The sequence below is a fragment of the Heterostelium album genome (assembly GCF_000004825.1).
Source record: "Heterostelium album PN500 unplaced genomic scaffold PPL_scaffold10, whole genome shotgun sequence".
NCBI classification, from domain to species: domain Eukaryota; phylum Evosea; class Eumycetozoa; order Acytosteliales; family Acytosteliaceae; genus Heterostelium; species Heterostelium album.
Genome location: NW_008805072.1, coordinates 972,718 through 992,888, shown reverse-complemented (window position 1 = coordinate 992,888; position 20,171 = coordinate 972,718). Strand labels below are relative to the sequence as shown.

General features: G+C 31.3%; 12 protein-coding genes and 1 non-coding gene across 13 annotated transcripts; 10 read left to right on the top strand and 3 right to left on the bottom strand.

Moving 5' to 3' along the window:
* Positions 1 to 705: 705 nt before the first annotated feature.
* On the top strand, positions 706 to 1,542 carry PPL_12418 (arylamine N-acetyltransferase family protein; the record flags this gene model as incomplete). Its single annotated transcript, XM_020583151.1, has 2 exons — positions 706 to 920; positions 981 to 1,542. The coding sequence occupies 2 exons, from the start codon at positions 706 to 708 to the stop codon at positions 1,540 to 1,542; spliced, it is 777 nt and encodes a 258-aa protein (XP_020429338.1).
* Positions 1,543 to 2,068: 526 nt separating this feature from the next.
* Positions 2,069 to 2,890, top strand: PPL_12417 (arylamine N-acetyltransferase family protein; the record flags this gene model as incomplete). The annotated part of the gene is made up of 1 exon (XM_020583150.1): positions 2,069 to 2,890. The coding sequence occupies one exon, from the start codon at positions 2,069 to 2,071 to the stop codon at positions 2,888 to 2,890; it is 822 nt and encodes a 273-aa protein (XP_020429337.1).
* A 136-nt stretch (positions 2,891 to 3,026) lies between these two features.
* On the top strand, positions 3,027 to 4,115 carry PPL_12416 (uncharacterized protein; the record flags this gene model as incomplete). Its single annotated transcript, XM_020583149.1, has 1 exon — positions 3,027 to 4,115. The coding sequence occupies one exon, from the start codon at positions 3,027 to 3,029 to the stop codon at positions 4,113 to 4,115; it is 1,089 nt and encodes a 362-aa protein (XP_020429336.1).
* A 238-nt stretch (positions 4,116 to 4,353) lies between these two features.
* Positions 4,354 to 5,334, top strand: PPL_12415 (uncharacterized protein; the record flags this gene model as incomplete). The annotated part of the gene is made up of 2 exons (XM_020583148.1): positions 4,354 to 4,387; positions 4,637 to 5,334. The coding sequence occupies 2 exons, from the start codon at positions 4,354 to 4,356 to the stop codon at positions 5,332 to 5,334; spliced, it is 732 nt and encodes a 243-aa protein (XP_020429335.1).
* Positions 5,335 to 6,634: 1,300 nt separating this feature from the next.
* Positions 6,635 to 6,716, bottom strand: PPL_12414. Its single transcript has one exon. It is a non-coding gene; the product is annotated as a tRNA-Leu (tRNA).
* Positions 6,717 to 7,345: 629 nt separating this feature from the next.
* On the top strand, positions 7,346 to 8,473 carry PPL_12413 (TatD family hydrolase; the record flags this gene model as incomplete). Its single annotated transcript, XM_020583147.1, has 2 exons — positions 7,346 to 7,615; positions 7,694 to 8,473. The coding sequence occupies 2 exons, from the start codon at positions 7,346 to 7,348 to the stop codon at positions 8,471 to 8,473; spliced, it is 1,050 nt and encodes a 349-aa protein (XP_020429334.1).
* A 94-nt stretch (positions 8,474 to 8,567) lies between these two features.
* On the bottom strand, positions 8,568 to 9,551 carry PPL_12412 (uncharacterized protein; the record flags this gene model as incomplete). The annotated part of the gene is made up of 1 exon (XM_020583146.1): positions 8,568 to 9,551. One exon carries the CDS (start codon positions 9,549 to 9,551, stop codon positions 8,568 to 8,570), a length of 984 nt encoding a protein of 327 aa, XP_020429333.1.
* Positions 9,552 to 9,978: 427 nt separating this feature from the next.
* PPL_12411 (glutathione S-transferase) lies at positions 9,979 to 10,656 on the top strand (the record flags this gene model as incomplete). Its single annotated transcript, XM_020583145.1, has 2 exons — positions 9,979 to 10,017; positions 10,078 to 10,656. 2 exons carry the CDS (start codon positions 9,979 to 9,981, stop codon positions 10,654 to 10,656), a joined length of 618 nt encoding a protein of 205 aa, XP_020429332.1.
* A 230-nt stretch (positions 10,657 to 10,886) lies between these two features.
* On the top strand, positions 10,887 to 12,278 carry PPL_12410 (uncharacterized protein; the record flags this gene model as incomplete). Its single annotated transcript, XM_020583144.1, has 1 exon — positions 10,887 to 12,278. The coding sequence occupies one exon, from the start codon at positions 10,887 to 10,889 to the stop codon at positions 12,276 to 12,278; it is 1,392 nt and encodes a 463-aa protein (XP_020429331.1).
* An 885-nt stretch (positions 12,279 to 13,163) lies between these two features.
* On the bottom strand, positions 13,164 to 14,208 carry PPL_12409 (uncharacterized protein; the record flags this gene model as incomplete). The annotated part of the gene is made up of 3 exons (XM_020583143.1): positions 13,164 to 13,357; positions 13,414 to 13,912; positions 13,978 to 14,208. 3 exons carry the CDS (start codon positions 14,206 to 14,208, stop codon positions 13,164 to 13,166), a joined length of 924 nt encoding a protein of 307 aa, XP_020429330.1.
* A 504-nt stretch (positions 14,209 to 14,712) lies between these two features.
* On the top strand, positions 14,713 to 15,987 carry PPL_12408 (uncharacterized protein; the record flags this gene model as incomplete). Its single annotated transcript, XM_020583142.1, has 1 exon — positions 14,713 to 15,987. One exon carries the CDS (start codon positions 14,713 to 14,715, stop codon positions 15,985 to 15,987), a length of 1,275 nt encoding a protein of 424 aa, XP_020429329.1.
* A 352-nt stretch (positions 15,988 to 16,339) lies between these two features.
* On the top strand, positions 16,340 to 17,551 carry PPL_12407 (GNAT family N-acetyltransferase; the record flags this gene model as incomplete). Its single annotated transcript, XM_020583141.1, has 3 exons — positions 16,340 to 16,514; positions 16,626 to 16,969; positions 17,174 to 17,551. The coding sequence occupies 3 exons, from the start codon at positions 16,340 to 16,342 to the stop codon at positions 17,549 to 17,551; spliced, it is 897 nt and encodes a 298-aa protein (XP_020429328.1).
* Positions 17,552 to 17,798: 247 nt separating this feature from the next.
* Positions 17,799 to 20,151, top strand: PPL_12406 (tRNA nucleotidyltransferase; the record flags this gene model as incomplete). The annotated part of the gene is made up of 7 exons (XM_020583140.1): positions 17,799 to 18,155; positions 18,256 to 18,504; positions 18,621 to 19,032; positions 19,117 to 19,328; positions 19,418 to 19,727; positions 19,828 to 19,931; positions 20,008 to 20,151. 7 exons carry the CDS (start codon positions 17,799 to 17,801, stop codon positions 20,149 to 20,151), a joined length of 1,788 nt encoding a protein of 595 aa, XP_020429327.1.
* Between the last annotated feature and the right edge of the window lie 20 nt (positions 20,152 to 20,171).

Genomic DNA, 20,171 nt, shown 5'->3' with positions numbered 1-20,171 from the left:
TTATCTAATATGATTGATTTTAAATAGAAATAGAAAACACTACAATTTAAATTCAATGATAACTATAGTGATTGGTCATAAAGTTGTATTACTTTACGAATAATATGTGATGTTGAATAGTAAAAAAATAGGGGTTTTATTAAAAAACAAATATCGAATACGACACCTAATATCTTGAATTTATTTGAATTAATAAAATGATTTATTGGTTTTTTGCACAGACCCGCACCCTCTCAGAAATTTAACTTTAAAATTTAAAAAAATATTAAACGTCGTTTTTTTTCATTGTGATATCATTCAGTATTCTAAATCAAAAAAGAATATTCTATTCTTTTATTTTATTAATTTATTTTAATATATATTGACACATATTTGTTAACTTTGTTAGATATTTAAATATTTAGACGTTCATAACTTAAATATAAAATAAACTTTTAGTTTTAGCAAAAATAAAAAATAATAATATTAATAATTGTTGTCCTGGGCAAAAAAATAAAAATTTTAATAAATTGTTTTTACAAGGATCTTCCTTTTTTGGTAATTAAAGTAACCACCATGAAGACTCTCAAATGAAAATATTGGTTAAAAATTCTGATTATTAACTTATAAATATTGCAATGTTTGTGAATCTATTCATCATTTAGAAATTTCTTTTTCTTTAAATGTATATATTTAATAATTATATCTATAGAGATTATTATCATCATGGCAATCCTTAGTATTTCAAAAAACGACAATAACAATAATAACAACAATAGTAATACAGAGTTTCAAAAACTATTCCTAAGAAGAATAAATATCGATGAGAATAAAAGGATAGAGTTTGAAGATTTGCCAGAGGTCATGAGACAGTTTGGTTTGAACATTCCTTTTGAAAACTCTGATGTTATAGGCCAAGAGCCTTGTGGTATTACCAAACAGTATTTAATAGAAAAGGTATTGGTGAAGAATCAAGGTGGGCTGTGTTATCATTTAAACAGATTAATGTATTTCTTCCTGGTGGAGTGTGGATTCCATGTTAGACAATTGGTAGCAACTGTTTGGAATCCTGTTACTAATAAAAGTTGGGCTACACCCAATGGACATTGCATTGCTATGATCACCTACGACGGCAACGACTATCTTGTGGATGTTGGATTCGGATTGTTTCTGGCACTGGCACCCATACCTTTCAAAACGGTGGTCTTTTCGAGAACAGGTGAATATCGATGGATTCCTAGACCAACAGAGTATGGAACACACAGTCTTGAATGGAGACCGTCACCAGATGAAGATTTTCGACTTGGCTATAGCTTTACAATGGATCCAATCGATGGAAAATCAATCGATAACATCCAAAGACTTATTCATGGTGACACTCATAAAGAATTCAATTCCATTCCCTTGTCAACAATCTTATTAGAGCCAAGTCAGGGTCAAGCAACCATCTCTGGCAACTCCTTTACAATCACAAAACCAAATGGTGAAAAAGTAAAGGAATTGATCTCAAACGAGAAAAGACAAGAACTACTTGAAACAATATTTAAATTTAAGAAAAAATAAATAATTCATAATCAATCTGATTATCATTTATTTTAGAGTAACAAATATGTTTATAATTTTATCAGATATTTTTTTTTTTGAGGCAATATTTAATTGTAAACAAAATTTTTTAATAAAAAACCCTTTTATAATTTTTTTTGATGTAACCACCTGTGTGATTTAATTTTTTTTTCCTGGTGTTTTTGTCAAACGACGCACAAATCTGTGTTAATTCATTTTGACAACATTATCTTTAAAGTATAGAATATTCGTTTTAAAAATGTCAACAAAATGATATTTTAGTAGAAACATAATGCATAGGTTGTCAAAGAACATTCTAGATTACTTTAAAAATAAACATATCTATTTTTTTTTTTAACACTTGATCATTTTTTTATAAATACATATATTTATCACTTTTGTATTACTACTACCATCATTTATTTATATAATTACTTAATTTAACAATATCCTAGTTATATGTAAACATTTTATTTATTAGATTTATAAATATATATTTCTACATCAATTCAAACAATTTTCAATCATGACACAAATAGACGCTGCTGCCGCTTCCGTTTCAAATAATAATAATACAGATTTTCAAAAACAATTTCTTCGAAGAATAAACATTGATGAGAACAAAAAGATTGAGTTTTATGACTTGCCTCAGGTAATGAGAATGTTTGCCAGTAACATTCCATTTGAAAACTCTGATGTTATCGGTCTGGAACCTTCAGGTATCACCAAAGACTATCTCATCGAAAAGGTGTTGGTTAAGAGTCAAGGTGGTTTGTGTTATCATTTGAATACACTGATGTACTTCTTCCTGACCGATTGTGGATTCCAAGTGAAGCAGATGATCGGTACAGTTTGGAATCAAATTACCAAAGATCGTTGGGCAGCACCGTTTGGACATTGCATCACCCTACTCACACACAACAATTCAGAATATCTAATTGATGTTGGATTCGGATTGTTTTTGGCATTGGCACCGATTCCTTTCCAATCGATCATATCATCACGTACCGGTGAATACAGATGGCTTGCCAAACCAACAGAGTATGGTACTCACAGTCTAGAATTACGACCGAATCCCGACGAAGATTTCCATCTGGCATATACCTTTACACTGGATCAAGTCGGTGTTGAATCAATAAACAAAGCCCAAGAAATCATTCATATAGATGAACTAAAGACATTCAACGCTATACCACTAACTGCCATTCTATTAGAGCCAAGTCAAGGTCAAGCAACAATGACAGGCGATACACTTACAATTACAAAACCAAACGGTGAAAAAGTAAAAGAATCTATTACACCAGAGAAGAGACAAGAGCTTCTTTCTACAATGTTTAAGTTTAAATAAGAATAAATTTATACATATGTCACATTTTTTATTTTTACTTGAATATTTAAGTTTGGACTCACTCAAAAAAAAGGATTTAAAAAACCAATTTTATCGATGTTTAAAGATTAATCATTTACTACAAGACATTTAAATAATGAATATAAGATATATAGTTATTTGTTTCTTTTTAATATTTATTTCAAATTGTATTTTAAGTACAGATTGTGAAAATTGTATGATTTTCCAATGTAATTATACAACAGGTTACTGTAACAAGTGTGTATATGGTTGGTGGGGTCCAAATTGTGAAAACCAATGTAGTAGGAATTGTTTCACTTTTTGTGAGAGGATCAATGGAAGTTGTGCTCAATGTAACCAAGGTTGGTATGGACCAGACTGTCAGAAACTATGTCCAAGTGGTTGCGCCAATGGATGTGATAAAGTAACTGGTTGTTGTGATAAATGTCAATTCGGAATGGTTGGAAACTGTACTTGTTCAATTCCTTTATCCTGTGCATCGCCTGATGGTTTCACTTGTGATTGGTATAATTCCTGCTTGCAAAAGTATACAACATCTTCGTGTCCCGTTATAGATGACGTAATGTATGACAAGTGTCAAGAGTATCTAAATCTAGAACCATCGCTCTCTCTACAAGGACAAAGGTGGTCACAGCACGTACGTAGATGTATTCAGAATATACTGGCGCAACAGGTTCTAGTACCTGCACCATCTGGACAAGTCAACTGCTCATTTGCAACCGATGTATTCTTTGATAATCATGTAGATTGCTACCTATCTGGACCAGTCTCGTTCTGTAACCTGCCCTATCTTGATATGGGATCTATTGTGAAGGATGGTGCCTCTATTCTATTTAGCAAGTACTATTATGAACCTTTCAAGACTTTATTAGAATTAAGCAGAGCATGTTTTGTAGAATTTGCGGAATTAGAAATGTTGAAATTAGAAGACGGTCGATATTCAATTACCGATGATCCAGAAACATCAATTGGAACAGCATTGAATAAAACACTACTAGAATATCAAATGATGTTGACCTTTTTACCATATTCTAGTAATACAGTAAACAACGCTACATCACTCTTGGTTTTATCCAATACTACAACCATGGAACCGATACAGCCTGATTTAGCACAAAAACTAATTGATTCAACCATAAGTAGTTGGATAAAAGAGAATCCAACATATCAAGTCACTTTTAATGGTGTTATTGAAGGAAAATAAATAAATTATAATTCTATTTTTTTATTTGGTCACATGTGATCAATTTTTAAAAAAAAGTGTTTAATTAAAAAATAACAGTTCAGGTTCGAAATTATATTATCTCTTCTTTTTATTTTTTAATCTCAAATAAGTTTTAGTGACATACTACAACAGTGATTATGACAACAATTAATTAATTAATAATTATCACTTTACACACTGCGCACTTCATGATAAATATCAGTAAAAATTTAAAAAAATGTTAATCTTTAAAGATAGAATTTTGCACGTTGGTATTTATTTTATTGTTGATATTGTTGTTGTTGCTTGTTACATTACTTTACTATTCTTTTAATTAAATGTTTAAAATCTCACCACCAAAACTATTTTTATCTGTATCGTCGACAATAATAAAAAAGTATTATTAAATGCTATTTTCTTTTGATATTTTAGTTCTAATAATATTTATTAATAATACAATTAAATAATAATAATGTATAAAAGATATATAATTCATTGTTTTATTTTAATATTGTTATCAGATTTCACCTTTGGAGCAGACTGTTTAAATTGTATGATTTCTCAATGTAACTATACATCAGAATACTGTAATAGGTGTATATATGGTTGGTGGGGAACAGATTGCCAACATAGTTGTCCAATTGGGTGTATCGATGGATGTGACAGAGTTACTGGTCAGTGCCAATTGGAAGGAATGCTTGGTAATTGCATTTCTCATAGATGTGCGAATCCAACTGGTTTCACTTGCGATTGGTATACTTCTTGCTTGCAAAAATATGTACAGCCTTCATGTAGTGTCGTTAAAGACATCATGTATGACAAATGTCAAGAGTATCTCAGAGTAGAACCCACGTTTTCACCAAAGGGACAAGTTTGGTCTGGCTACGTTCGCAAATGTCTACAGCAAACATTGGCTAGAGATCTCTTGTTGGTCGATCAACGACAACCCGGACAATTCAATTGTACATATGTAACAAAGAATTTCTTTGATAACCATGTGGAATGCTACCAAAATGGACCAGTCTCTGTATGCGATCTGCCATATGATGATGTAGCAAAAGTATTAATCCATGGTTTATCTATTTTATTTACACGTTCTTGGTATTACCCTATCATCTCTTGTGAAGATTTGATCAAATCATGTTCAGCAGAATACATTGAACATGTGAAATCGATGATCAATGATGTGTATTACCCAGAAAAGCAAAAAACAAGATAGTGGTAAGTGTTATTAACCATTGACAATGATAGCAATGTATATGCTTCTCCACCAAAGATTGACTGTGGATTTGTTTCGAGAGTTCATAGCACAATTTGATTAAAAAAATTAATTGGTGGTACTTGTTTGTATTAATAAAATAAAAAAGAATAAAACCAAGTAATACTACAGTGTCTATTAACAATTTATTTGAAAAATATATTTCTAGCTAGTGACTGGTTAATTAATACACATGAACATAATTAAACAATTTTTTTTTTTTTTTTTGATTATGTTTATTATTTTTTTTTTTTGTTTATTTTTTTTTTGTTTTTTTAAGAAGTAAAAATTGATTTATTAAGTAATATATTGGGATGGTGTAAACCATCGAATTTTTCTTTTTTTTTTTTTTTTTTTTGCTTTTTACAGTTTTTACTTTTTCATAATTCTGCAATTGATTGCTATTTTGATTATTATTATAATTATTTAAGTTATTGATATTAATAGATTGTTAAGCTGATGAGAATACTGATGATTGAATTGGTTAATTTGAAAATGAAGAAATGAAGAAGAGGAAATAATAGTTGGCTGACATTTGATTGGTTATTGGTTATTTAAGTTTGGATTGTAAGTTACTGATACTGTTATTTATAATTAATTTCATTACTGATAAGTGCTGTATATATTCGTTAATGATAGATTCATTAGATAGTAGGTTGTTATCGTGGAGAGGAGTACCTCCAAAATAGGATTTACAATAGAATTTCCAGATTTGATGAAAGACAAGTGAAGCGAGAGTAGTGATGTTGTCCTTTCTTCTAACCAACTGATACGCGTCTTCCATAGTCCAATCGAATCGTTGACCACCTGAAAGCTGTAAGGAGTCAAAAATGGTGTTAAGGTTGAATCTGTGCATAACTGCTCGACAATTAAAGAATGTATGGAAATATGGGTCAGAGCAGTATGTGAAGCACAGTTCACATTCTTTGTTTTTGTTGTAAGCTAATCCAGGAAGTGAACGAGAGAAGAACCGGAAGACAGTGTTTCGTCCACGTTGGTGTTTGATGAGCGAAATATAGGTGAAGATACAGTCGTAAGATGTGTAGTCGAATTTGGTTGGTGGTAGCGATAGTTGGAACTGACCATCAGTTAGTGGTGGAATGCCATGTTTGACGAACAATAGGTGGTCGTAGATTTGCTTTAGAGTGGGTGGTAGACCATCAATCAGAATTGGTTTAATTGGAACTGACCATCAGTGCTAGCAGATTTGATCTTGTTGACATCCTCTGCCGCATGCGGTCCAACATTTTTTGAATGTTATTGTGTCTTGTGGGGTTCGAACCCACGCGTATTACTACACTAGTGCCTAAAACTAGCCCCTTAAACCGCTCGGGCAAAGACACGATATTGATCTTCTTTTATTTTACCTAAAACTAGCCCCTTAAACCGCTCGGGCAAAGACACGATATTGATCTTCTTTTATTTTACCTAAAACTAGCCCCTTAAACCGCTCGGGCAAAGACACGATATTGATCTTCTTTTATTTTACCTAAAACTAGCCCCTTAAACCACTCGGGCAAAGACACGATATTGATCTTCTTTTATTTTACCTAAAACTAGCCCCTTAAACCACTCGGGCAAAGACACGATATTGATTTGCTTCCTTTTCAACAAACTCATTTAAAAACACTGTTCAACAGTAAAAAATTTCTACACTTAATGTTACAAATTACCTGCTGAGTAAAAGGAGATATCTTGATTTCTATTATTTATTGTAACACTTAACATCTATCTGTCACCCTCTCTCCAAAAATTCAGTCCAAATTTAAAAAATTTTTGTATATTAAAATACTAACGACTTACCTATCAGTCACTATCGCAGTGGTTCACAAAAATTTTAATTTTGGACTGAATTTTTTTGATTAAAAAGAGGAAAAATAAAGGAATTAATATTAACTATAAGAATGAATCGACAATCATTTAAAACAGATTTACAAATAATAATACCAATTATAAAAGTATTCAAATAAAAATGAGTGATGACTTTCCAGTATTAGGTTCTAAGGAATCAAAGAGAGCACCAAATAAAAATAATAAACCTGTTATCGTTGGAAACAATCAGAAACCACAACAACAACCAAAGCAACCATTTGTCCAACAACAACAACAACAGCCACAACCACCAGTAGTAGCACCACTACAACAAAATAAAGCAATCGTTTCAATTGCAGATATAGGTGCAAATCTAGCAGATCGTTCTTTTGAGCGTGATTTAAATGCTGTTTTAATTAAAAGTGGAAATGTATGTAATTGTATATAATATTAAAATAGTATATATATCTTATTAATCAAACTTTTTAAATTATATCAATTTTTTTAGAGAGGTGTCAATCATGTTATAATAACAGGTACATCAATTAGATCTACTCAAAAAGCATTGGAAATCATTGGAAAGTATAAGGACAATGTTCCAGGTGGTGTCAAACTCTATTGCACTGCTGGAGTACATCCACACGAAGCAGAGAGAGCTCATCCCAATTCGATTGACGACCTCAGATCGATGGCATTGAAGAATCCAGGTGTTGTAGTGTCGCTAGGTGAGTGCGGTCTCGACTTTGACCGTAACTTCTCGACACCACAGTCACAGTGCGACATGTTTGAGAAGCAGATACAGCTGGCCATCGAATTGAAGATGCCGTTGTTCATCCACGAGCGTGCAGCACACCGAAAGTTTGTAGAGATCGTCTCAAAGTATTGCAATGCCGGAACGATGCCAAAGTCAGTGGTTCATTGCTTCACAGGAACAAGAGACGAGGTTGAACTCTACTTGAAGATGGGATTCTACATTGGTTTGACCGGTGTCATCACCCAACAGAAACGTGGACAAACTCTGAGGGACATTCTCTCTGCCAAGATCATCCCGCTGAATCGATTGATGATTGAAACCGACGCACCCTACATGACTCCACACGATATGAATGAAGAGGATCGTCAGAAACAACCACAACACAGCACACACGGTGGTAAGCAACATCATCAACGTAACGAGCCAGCCTATCTCACCTACGTATTAGCAACCATTGCCACCTGCTATGGTATCTCACTTGAAGAAGCTGCTCAACATACTTTAAATACAACAAAAGAATTCTTTAACATATAATAATAATATATAATAAGTTAAAAATAAAAGTAATGAATACAAAAGTATAAATTTTTATTTATTAGCTAAAAAAAATAGTAGTTATTATTTATTATTAGTTATTATTATTATTATTATTGTTATTGTTATATTTTAAATTAAATTGATTATCAACTAATTGATTATATTGTAATTGTTGTTCTTTATTAAAAGTTGGTATTGAATAGATATATTGTCTTTGACGTTCTTGATATTCTTTTAGAGTTTGTTGTATTTGATCTTGACGTCTATTATCATTGTCGTTTACATTGTAGAAATAGAATGCATTAAGGAATGAAAGCAATAGAATTGGATCGACTCTATATTCATTGGTTTCATCACCTTCATAGAATCCCATAACCTCTATAAACTGTATGATTCCTTCATTGACACCACCAGCAATCTTTATCTTTAAATCTTTAAATCTCTTATCCTGATCATCTCTAATCGATAGATTCTCAATAATATATTCATAATTCCATTTTTTATTCCAATCTATATCGTAACTATAATGATCATTACTACTATTATTATGGTTTCCAAATAATGAAAACAATCTCTTAAAAAAACCATTATTATTATTATCGTTATTCTTCTTATCATTGTAAAATAAAGAATATTGAAAACCATTATATAATTGTTTGGTAATTCTAAGTTTTTGTTGTATAACTTGTTGATGAGGAAGTAAGAGTAGTTCGTGAGGTGTGCAGTAGTCGATTTCAATCGGTGTCATCGGTCCCAGACCAGAGTGTTGTCTATTTAACTCACATATCGCAATGATATCTTTGAGTATGCTAGCAATCTTTGTGTGTGTGATTGGATGTGAACTGAACAGTTGATTCCACTGCTCAACAAGTTGCCAATCCTTTCTTAATCGATCTTTGAATGATTCATTCACACCGAGATAGCCTTCAAACGATCGAACACGCCATGTCTGTGCATCGGTGGTATTATCATCGATCTTTTTCGAACGTCTTTCAATCTCTTCTATCGATAAATTATTAATACTATCGATTCTATCGATATCTTCAATAGACCTTATTAAATAAGTATAATTCATAGTAAAGTGTATAATAATCTATTTGAAATTTACATCAAAACTTAAGTTTGTTCACAAGTGTTAGCAAGTTTGAAGCCAAAAATTTCAGTTCATATTAATTTCCAAATAAGATTAGATTTTTTTTTACCCACCACATAATTAATATCCAATCATATTATTTGTATGTTATTCACAAAATTGGGTGGTGCTAAAGAATTCAAAATAGAATAAATAAAATGGATCGAAGATATTAGAATATAATGAGTGGTATTCTATTTCTATAGAATTCTAAAAAGAATAAATAAAAATGGATAGTATAAATAATATATATTTTAATAATAACACGATAAATAAAAAAGTGTTGTAGTTGTTTTTATTATCATTTTAAAAATCATACTAAAAAAGATATAAAATAAAATATTAATTAAACCAAACTAGTTAACTTAAAATGTCATCAATTTCAAATAATATTCCAACTTTGCATTATGTAAGTTTAAAAAATACCTAAAAAAGTTAAAGTATTTGAATTAACATTATTTTTTAATAGTTTAATGGACGTGGAAGAGGTGAAGCAACAAGATTATTGTTGACTTTGGCAGGTGTAGAATTCAATGATATTAGACATCCACTTCCATTCACAGATGATAATGAAATCAAACAAAAGGCAACCTATAAACAGCTACCATATTATGTCGATGGTGATTTCGAAATTGCACAAGCACAGGCAATAGAAAACTACATTGCTAGCAAATACAATTTGGCAGGTGACAATATCTTTGAAAAAGCAAGAGTACTATCTATCGCCAGTTCAGTGCTCGATATCAGAACACCACTCTTTACAAACGATACCGACGAGAAGAAGCTCAAATACAAGAATGAAACACTTCCTCGTTTCCTCTCGGCATGGGATAAGATATTAGTTGACAATGGTGGAAAGTATTTCGTTGGCTCTAAGCTGAGTGCTGCTGATGTCAGTGCTTACTGTACACTGGAGATGCTTTATGCATTCAACTACAAAAATGTTGTCGATAGATATCCTAATCTGACTCTCTTTAAGTCAAAGTTTGAATCAATTCCATCCATATCAACTTATCAATCAAAGAGACCAGCCAATCCACTTTTTTAAAAACAATAATAATAATTCCAATTGGATTTTCAATTTAATTCGTTTATTAAAAAAAATTTGCATAATTTTCTTTTTTTTTTTTTTTAACTCTATTTAATAATTTTTCAAACTTATCAGTTAATATAATAATATAATAATCATAAATAAAACATTATTTAATTATCAATCAATAACCAATCATGACAAATATATTTGATAATAAACAATACATTAATGCTGAACTCATTAAAATGAAAAAGAATGATTTAGCTGAAGTTCTGAAAAAGTATCAATTAAAAGTACATTCTAGTTTGAAAAAGAATGATATGATCGATACAATATTGAAATATCAAGAAATCAAGTCAAAGTTGGTCACTGATAATTCAATGGAAAAATATCATCGTGGAACAGTTTCATATGCATTGCCAACATTGATCATCTACAGAATCATCAAAATTCGATGGGATCGAGACACTGTGAACTTTTTGGAGAATCATTACTTGAGGAAAAACTATCAATGGCTACTTTCACTCTCTTTGATTTCAAAAGAGTTTTTCAAACTTATCAGTTCTCTATTCAGTAGGATACGTTATAGTATCTCTGACAACTATAAACGTTATTCTTTTCCCGAAAACCAAGCCAAGCACAGTGTGATCTCACCTCACTCTGTACTAAAGACAATTAATCATCTCTCAATGGAATTGTCGATTTTTCGAGATATCATTTACAAATATGAATGTAATTCAGTGGAATTATCATTGATCTTTAGAAATCTGCGGAAATTAGAGTTGTTCAATAGCAATAAGGCTCCTTTACACAAAATGGACTGTAAAACAATTGCACGATATATGGTCAATCTCGAATCGCTCTATCTTTATTCAATTTTTATTTATAGCGTCAAGATGATGAAAGTTTTTAAGCAAATGAATAGTTTGACTTCACTCGACTTTTCACATTCTTATTTCTGTGGGTTTGCACTCAACTCCAATCTTATTCAAGCTTCCATTCGAAAACTGAAGCTACCTCATTACCGTTTTGTATTGAATTCCAAAAATTTTTCATTCGACCAATTTACTTCGATTGGTTTTGGATCGCTAGACCGTGTCATGCTTGCTTCAATTATTGGTCAGTTCAACAACATCACCAAACTATCATTTGAATGTCCAGTTAAAAGCGATAACGAAACAGCTGAAATCTATGAGAGATTGTTGTCTTCCAAAGACTGTAAGATTCGACACTTGACCGTTATCAAACCAAATAAATGGATAGAGAAAGCACTCTCTATGAACCAATCGATTGAAACCCTCGACCTGCATGAAGCATTCTCACAAACCTATTATATCTCTAAATCTTCTTCGACCATCAAGAAATTTCTCTTTACCACAGTGGTAAATTCCCTTCCTAACATTCTCTGTGATTCTAAGAATCAGCATACTGGTTATATATTAGTCAAATCCAAACGTTTAGTGATAAAGGAGGGTTCGAGAAGCTATGCCAAGAAATTCTACAATATAGACGAGTTGGGCAATGAGAGAGCATTGTCTTTCGAGTCTCATTATCCAAATCTTAGATTTTTATATTGTCCTGCAATACATCATTTAACTTATATAATAATTAATATAGATATTTCAAATCAAAAATAGAAATAAAAAGAAAATAGAAAAAATAAAATTTTTTGTGGAGGAAATCCACAAAACTATCTCTTACCTGTAACTCTAAATTAAATAAAATAAAAAAAACACTGCGTTCATATTAATATTTTTATTTTTTCACATTTTTTTAAAATCAAAACAAAACTGGCTCCCACTCTCTGACAATATGAACAATGAATATTGATATGGTGGTTGTTGTCATCTCTGTGGTCACTGCCATCAGCAGCATTGCCGTTACTGTTGTTACTATAATAATCCGACCACATAACGCCAGAATAACAGAGATTCTTGCTTTTAACTCACCGCTATCACTTCTCTTGTCTGCTGTGAAGGTATCGACAATGTTTGTATGACAGTTGTCAATAATAATATTTGTTACTACTTAATATATAGCCAGGTGTAATTGGATCAGATAAAACAAGTAAGTGGTGATGGAAAAAAGGATTTGTTGTTGATCATATGCTGGTTGCCTTTTGTGTATACAACAACTAATAATAATCAAAGCTAAAGACATAATTTAATAAAATTTAAATAAATATTTGATATTATTTTTTTTTATTTTTTGCTGAGTTCTTTAATGTTATCGAGTTGAGAAAAAACAGTATGTAAAGTTGATCCTAGCTGGTCTTCAGGTTGGGAGTTGATGTAATCCAGCACCAAAAAGATGACATCTTGTTTCAAAGTTTTCTTTGGAATACAAATATTAAGTTTCGCACACAGTTCAGTCAGAACTGGAACTGTACTTCTTGATATGGTTATCCAATGAATCATCTTGCACTTTTTGTTTCTTGCGTCAGAGAAACGAAGGATTGTCGAAAGAGAAGGAATGGAATGCCTCCATAATTATAGTTGGATTTCTTTTCACCACTCAACAGCTTAATTAGCTTCTTTCCATGATGCTTCAGCGTCTGTGCAAATAGAAGTGTTGACAGACCACGTACCTCTTTTACTGATTAAGGTATCAATCTGATCAGACAGCAGAGAATAGAAAATAGTATCCTTGAGACCAGGGCTTTTCTTTAGAAGGGTTTCAATCTTTACAACGAGTTCATCTCTCTCCTTTGTTGGTTCTAAAAAAATATGATTAGTTTTATTCAAATAAAATATAACTATATAGTTTACTTACCAACTACAACTGCTTTAACTTTGCCTGGGTTGTTGCTGAATTTCATATCGATATCTCGAGCGATATACCCTTCAACAGAATCTCGGAAATCTTCAAAATGCTGACTCAACTCTTGATACTTTTGTCTTAAATTGTTTAATTCTATATTTAATGATTCTATTTGTTGATCTTTAATATTTAATTGTTGTTGTTGTTCGGTTACTGTATGCACTTTATTATTTAATGATTCTATTTGTTGATCTTTATTATTTAATTGTTGCTTTAGCTCTGCCATTGCATGATCTTTATTGTTTAGTTGTTGTTGTAGTTCCGTTATTGTATGATCTTTATTATTTAGTTGTTGTTGTTGTAGTTCTGTTATTGTATGCCTATGTTTCCTTTTAGCATTTATTAGTTCCTGCTTGCTTTTTCTTTTTGGATGTGGATTTGAAAGACTGGTGTTTAACTCTTCATAAAGATTGTTTAGTTGTAATATGTTGATTTGATCATTAGGCTTTTTCTTTTTTTTTAAAAAAAAAAATTTTAATAAAAATATAATAGATATAGATTAAAAGGCATACTTACAACTAGCATTAATAATGATCGAGTTTTAGGTAGTTTAAGACATTTAATAATATTGTTTGGATCGATACTAAACTGTTTTGAATATCTAATAGCAGGAGAATCTTCTGAAAACTTATGCATTAACTTTTTATAATCCTTGTTTTCATTAATACTACAACTCTCATACTCTAAACTAAATATATTTGCAAGTGTAACCCAGTCTTCTCTGCTAGGACATCTATATTCGTTCATTGTTCACAATGCTTAAAAAAGGAGTAGTGTACTAATCGATATACAACTAACAAAGCTTTGAAACAAATACAAAAAAAAAGCAAATAAATAAAAAAAAATTAAAAAAATATTTTTTTTTTCACCCACTTCAACCCCACTATTTTTCTAAATATTTGCCTCACTTTTTTGAGACACCTGGTGAAAAAAACATTCAGATCTTTTTTTTTTTTTGCATTAACAACAATTGCAAACTTCACAATAATGCTATCGTATCAAACTATCAAGATTTCTATATTGTCCCCCAATAGAATATATATCTATATAATTATAGATATTCAACTAAATTTGAAATAAAAGTCATCAAATAAAAACTAGTCTAAAAGAAAACATAAGTGTTTTCCTACTGATGAGAAAACAAACTTCTTTTTTACAATTTTTTTTTAAAGCTATTCAAAACATTTTTTTTACTCTGAGCTTTTCTTATTTTTATTTTAAAATCATTTAAGTACAAATATTATTATAAAAATGACAAGTTTATTTATAAATCGAGAAAAAGATTTAGAGGAGTTTACCACCATCTATAATTATCATGTTGGAACTGATTTTCAGTATGCTTTACCAACTTTGATTATCTTCAGAGTCATCGAAAATCTGTGGTACTATGAAAGTATTCACCACTTGGAAGCTAAGAAACAATTGTTAAACTATCGATGGCTACTCTCACTCTCTTTGATTTCAAAAGAGTTTTTCAAACTGACTAGTTCTCTATTCAATAGAATCATATGTACAGAGACAAAAAAAGTGATTCAAAGTGTAAAACAATTCAAGAACGTTGTGATTTCACCTCACTCTGTACTAAAGACAATCAACCATTTCACAATAGACTTGAAGATCTTTAAGGAATTCATAAACATAGCAAATTGTAGCGCAGTGGAGCTGTCATTGATTTTTAACGAACTTCTAAAGCTAAAGATACTAAACAAACATAACCAGCATTTCCAACTTCAGTACTCTCAAGCTATAGTTCAATACATGGTGAATCTTGAATCACTTTCACTGGAATCGATTGTGATTGACAACTCCAAAGTGCTGGAAACATTGAATGAAATGAAAAGCCTGACATCTCTGAACTTTAGATATTCCAAATTCGCAAAGTTTGAATTCAATGCTCATCTCATTTCGATTTCCATCCGAAAGTTGAAGCTACCTCAATCCGATTCTTACTTTAATTACTCCAAAGAGCTGTTGCAGTTGAATCACTTGACATCGATCGGTCTTGGATCGTTTGATAAAAGAGTGTTAGAGTTAATCATTGGCAAGTTCAATAACCTAACAAGTATTTCATTTTTACACCCACGTATAGATGAAATTGAAATCGCTGAACTCTATGAGTGTCTATTGTGCTCTCAAGACTGTAGGATTCAACATCTAACTGTTGACAAAGCTTCGAAATGGGTGAAAAAGCTACTGTCAAATAATGAATCGATTGAAACTCTAGACTTGAAATCGATATTCTCTAGTACCTATAGGATTTCAAAATATTGCTCTACCATCAAGAAACTTCTCTATAAAAGAGACCCATTTAGCAACGACAAAGATTATGAAGCTACCGACAAGAAACCTACAGGATATGTATTAGTCAAAATTAAACGAAACGCAAACACCTTTACCGACACTAGATATGCCAAGAAATTCTACAACATCAAAGATTTCAATAATCAAAGTGCACTTCATTTTGAATCAAACTATGCAAATCAAATGTTTTTATATGCAAAGAAATCTACCTTTTTAATTAATTAAAGGACTGGTGTGTGATTATGTACTATACCTACTATTGTGTACTATACCAATTGTCTTGATCAAAAGATATTTTTATTAATTAATTTATTTTATTTTAAATATGATATTTTAAAATGAATCTGTTAAAAGTATCAGATATATTAGTAGATTATTTTCAAAAATATCAAGATGAATCAGAAAGTGGAGGTTATAAGGTGGTTTAAACTAATGCGAAAAAAATTTTAATTTTAAATTAAAAAAAAATTTTGGTTTAAAAATTTGAGTTTTTTTTAAATCAATTTAGTAATCATTTTCGTTTCATCTTATTTTTTTAAACATTAAGATTGCAAATATATAAATAGATTAAAAAAATATGGATTCCGATACTTATGAACTACGTGAAGCTACATGGGAAGAATTTCATCAAAATACGATCGATAACTTTGTAGAGTGGGGACATCCTCTTAATATCGATGCCTACTGGCAAAGAGAAGTTGATTCCAAAGATGTAGTTTCCAATCATAGACCATGGTGTTTTTTATATAACGGTACGTTTCATTCAACTTTTAGGAAGTGGAAAAAGAATCAAGAAATATTTGCATATGAAAAACAAAAAAATGATTAATACTGATTTTTCATTTTTATTTTTATATTTGTAGGTGTTACTGTAGCATCTTGTGAAACTTATGGTGAAAACTCTGCCTATTGCTACGTTGAGAATGATGAATACAAGTTGTTGAGAGGTAGATCTGAATCGGTGGCTAGTGTTTTCGTTGCCATCAAGTACAGAAACAAAGGATATGCGACAAAGATGATGAGAATGCTGAGAGAGCGTTGTCACAAGGAAGGTGCTATCTTTGTCGATCTCTACAGTGATATCGACCCGATTGTCTATGAGAAGTGTGGATGGCACAAACAGCCGGATACCTCTATCATCATTGACACCACCGACAACTCCTATAGCACATCGCTGACAGAGAGCGAGCGTTCCTCCGTCCAAATGGTAACGGAATCAAACTTCCGCGTTGCCCACCAAATCCAACTGAAACACACCGATACCCACTACCTCGAAAAGTACAACCAATATCATCAGCTATATAAGAAAAACGCTAGCAACGTTCCAAAGTATATCATGGGAAAGGTGATTACCGATGAGAGAATCGCATGGCACATCAAGCAGATCCATGTTTACTCTTCGTTTTTAAAGTTGGAGGTTAAGCCCTCGGTGTACGGTGCTTTCGTAGATCAGTCGGTGATTCTATGGTCACAGGATCTGAGAGATCTCGAACTGAATATTCTCTGTTTGGCCGCCGAGACCAAGGAGAAGTTCAAGTTGTTGGTCGACTTGGCCTACGAAGAAGCTCAGAGATTCAACCTCAAGAAGGTCAAGATCTGGTGGAGTGAATCCAGTGTTTTGACCAAAGAGTACGTCGAGTACATCAACCAACCACTTCAATCGAGAAATGGTTCCGTTCCAATGGTTGTATCATTCATCAATCCAGACCACACCACCGGTGGAGTTACCACCTCAGACACAACCAATCAATCTCAAATGGTAAACATTGAGAAATTCACATGGGTTTGAGAAAGAAAGTAGATTATCGAAATGAAATAAAATCTTTAATTAAAAAAAAAAAACAACAACAACAACTTTTTATATTTATTTTTTTAAAAGAAAATTATAAGATCTTAATTTGGAAATTCCTATTTTTTTCTTAACTTCAAAACAGAATAATTAACACACACCTTCGATCATTTGCATTATAATTTAGATTTGATTACTTTAGAGAATAGATTTATATATTTATATATATATATATATATATAGAGAGATGAGTGAAGAAGATCAACAACATAATGAAAAAAGAATGAAAACTAAACATATTCCAATAACATTGATTTCAAGTTCAAACAAACATGACAATCAATTCTTTCATAAGAAACCACATCAATCTGATGCAACTACCAATAACACTACTTCTACTACTATTACTACTACAACTACAACTTCAGATGACAATTTAGATGAAAACAATATTGTATATACTGCAATTGGTGAATCTGGAGAGACAGTTCCATTGAATATAACTAAAGTAGAACAACAATTGTTTCAAACATTACTGCAAGTCGTTGAACAAACTAAATGTGGTACTGTTTTAAGAGTTGCTGGTGGTTGGGTTAGAGATAAAGTATGTTTACAAGAATATATGATTTTAGATAAAAAAGAATGAAAAAGAAAGAAATATAATGCTAACCAATTGTTTTTCAATTTAATTACATACTTAATAGTTAAGAGGTGATCATTCAAGTGACATTGATATTGCATTGGATAATATGATGGGAGAAGCATTTGCATCGTTGGTAAATCAATACTTGAAAGATCACAAACAAGAAACACACAGAATCGGTGTCATTCAATCGAATCCTGCACAATCGAAACACTTGGAGACTGCCACCGTTAGAATCTATGATATGTGGATCGATTTCGTAAATCTTAGATCAGAGACTTATTCAGATCATTCACGTATACCTGAAATTGTAAGAATATATATCTATATATATTATCTAAATTAATCATTAAACAAACAGGAGAGAAGAGTTTTTAGATAAACTAATAATTGAAATTTTTTTAATAATAATAATAATAATAATAGACAATTGGAACACCTGAACAAGATGCATACAGAAGAGATCTAACTATTAATTCATTGTTTTACAATATCAATGAGAATAAGATTGAAGATTTCACAGGTAATGGTGTCGATGATTTGAAATGTGGAATCGTAAGAACACCACTGCCACCACAGACCACTTTTCTCGATGATCCATTGCGTGTATTGCGATCTATTAGATTTGCTACTAGATTGTACTATGCTATCGACCACAAGTTAGTAGAGGCAGCATCATCTTCCACCGTAAAAGATGCACTCGCTTCAAAGGTATCACACGAACGTGTCGGAATCGAACTCGACGGAATGCTATCCGGTCCAAGACCTGATCTCGCTATTCACTTGATCAATCATTTCGGTCTATTCGATCATATCTTTAGTTTACCTGAAGGTGTTAGTAATGTATCATATTAATAATAACAATATAAATATATTTATATATAATATAAGTAATACTAATTAGAATATTAATAATTAATAGCAATTAAAGAAAAGAATTATCAATACATTGCTGCAGAGAATATATTGAATATGATGAGATTTATCAGTTGGGGTTCGACCACCGAGGAACTACCAACCAGAAAGATTAGATTACTCTCTTCTTTGCTACAGGTATTCCACAACTATACTTTTACAACAAAAAAGAATAGAACTATTCCAGCTATTCAATATACAATCGTTGAATTCTTAAAGGTAATATTTATTAACACTAAAACAATATGATAAATAATTAAAAACAATATTTATTAAATATTAATAATGATGATAACATTTATATTTAGTTTTCTAATAAAGATTATGATGATGTGTTGAATGTATTGGAATGTGCAGATAGATTCAAGCCAGAGGTTCAGAAATTAAATGATAATGGTAGTTTTTCGAGAAAGGATGTTGGTTTGATCGTATACAAAGCAGGACCTCTCTGGAGAGTTGCACTTGCCAATGCTTTGATTTCAGAACTACCCAAATACAACAGATCTATTGTCTATCCATTCCAAAGACTTGAGAATCCAGATGGTTCACCAGTACCAAGATCACCAATGCACGACTTCCATCTTCACTCACACAATCCACATGTACACCATCCACCTTGTAAGTTATTCTTAAAACGAAACAAAACATAGGATTTTAACTAATCACTGTATTTATATCAACTAACAACAACAACAACAACAACAACAATCATATTTAGTATGTGAAGATGCAAAGAAGATAGTATCGAAATATGACAACTTTTGTGCAAGTGTTGCATCACATAATTTAGTTGGAATTTGGAATACAAAGAAATTATTAGATGTATGTATTTTGTAATTAAAATAACTAATACTGATGTTAAAAATGTTAATAATAATTATAAATTTACAAACAACAGGGTAAACAAGTAATGGAATTATTAAAGAAAAAACCAGGTGCTTGGTTAGCACCAGTTTTGCAAGAGGTATTCGAATGGCAATTGGAGAATCCAAATTCAAATGAAGAACAATGTAAACAATGGGTTTTGAATAAATTCTCTTGAAACATTATAATAATAAAAAA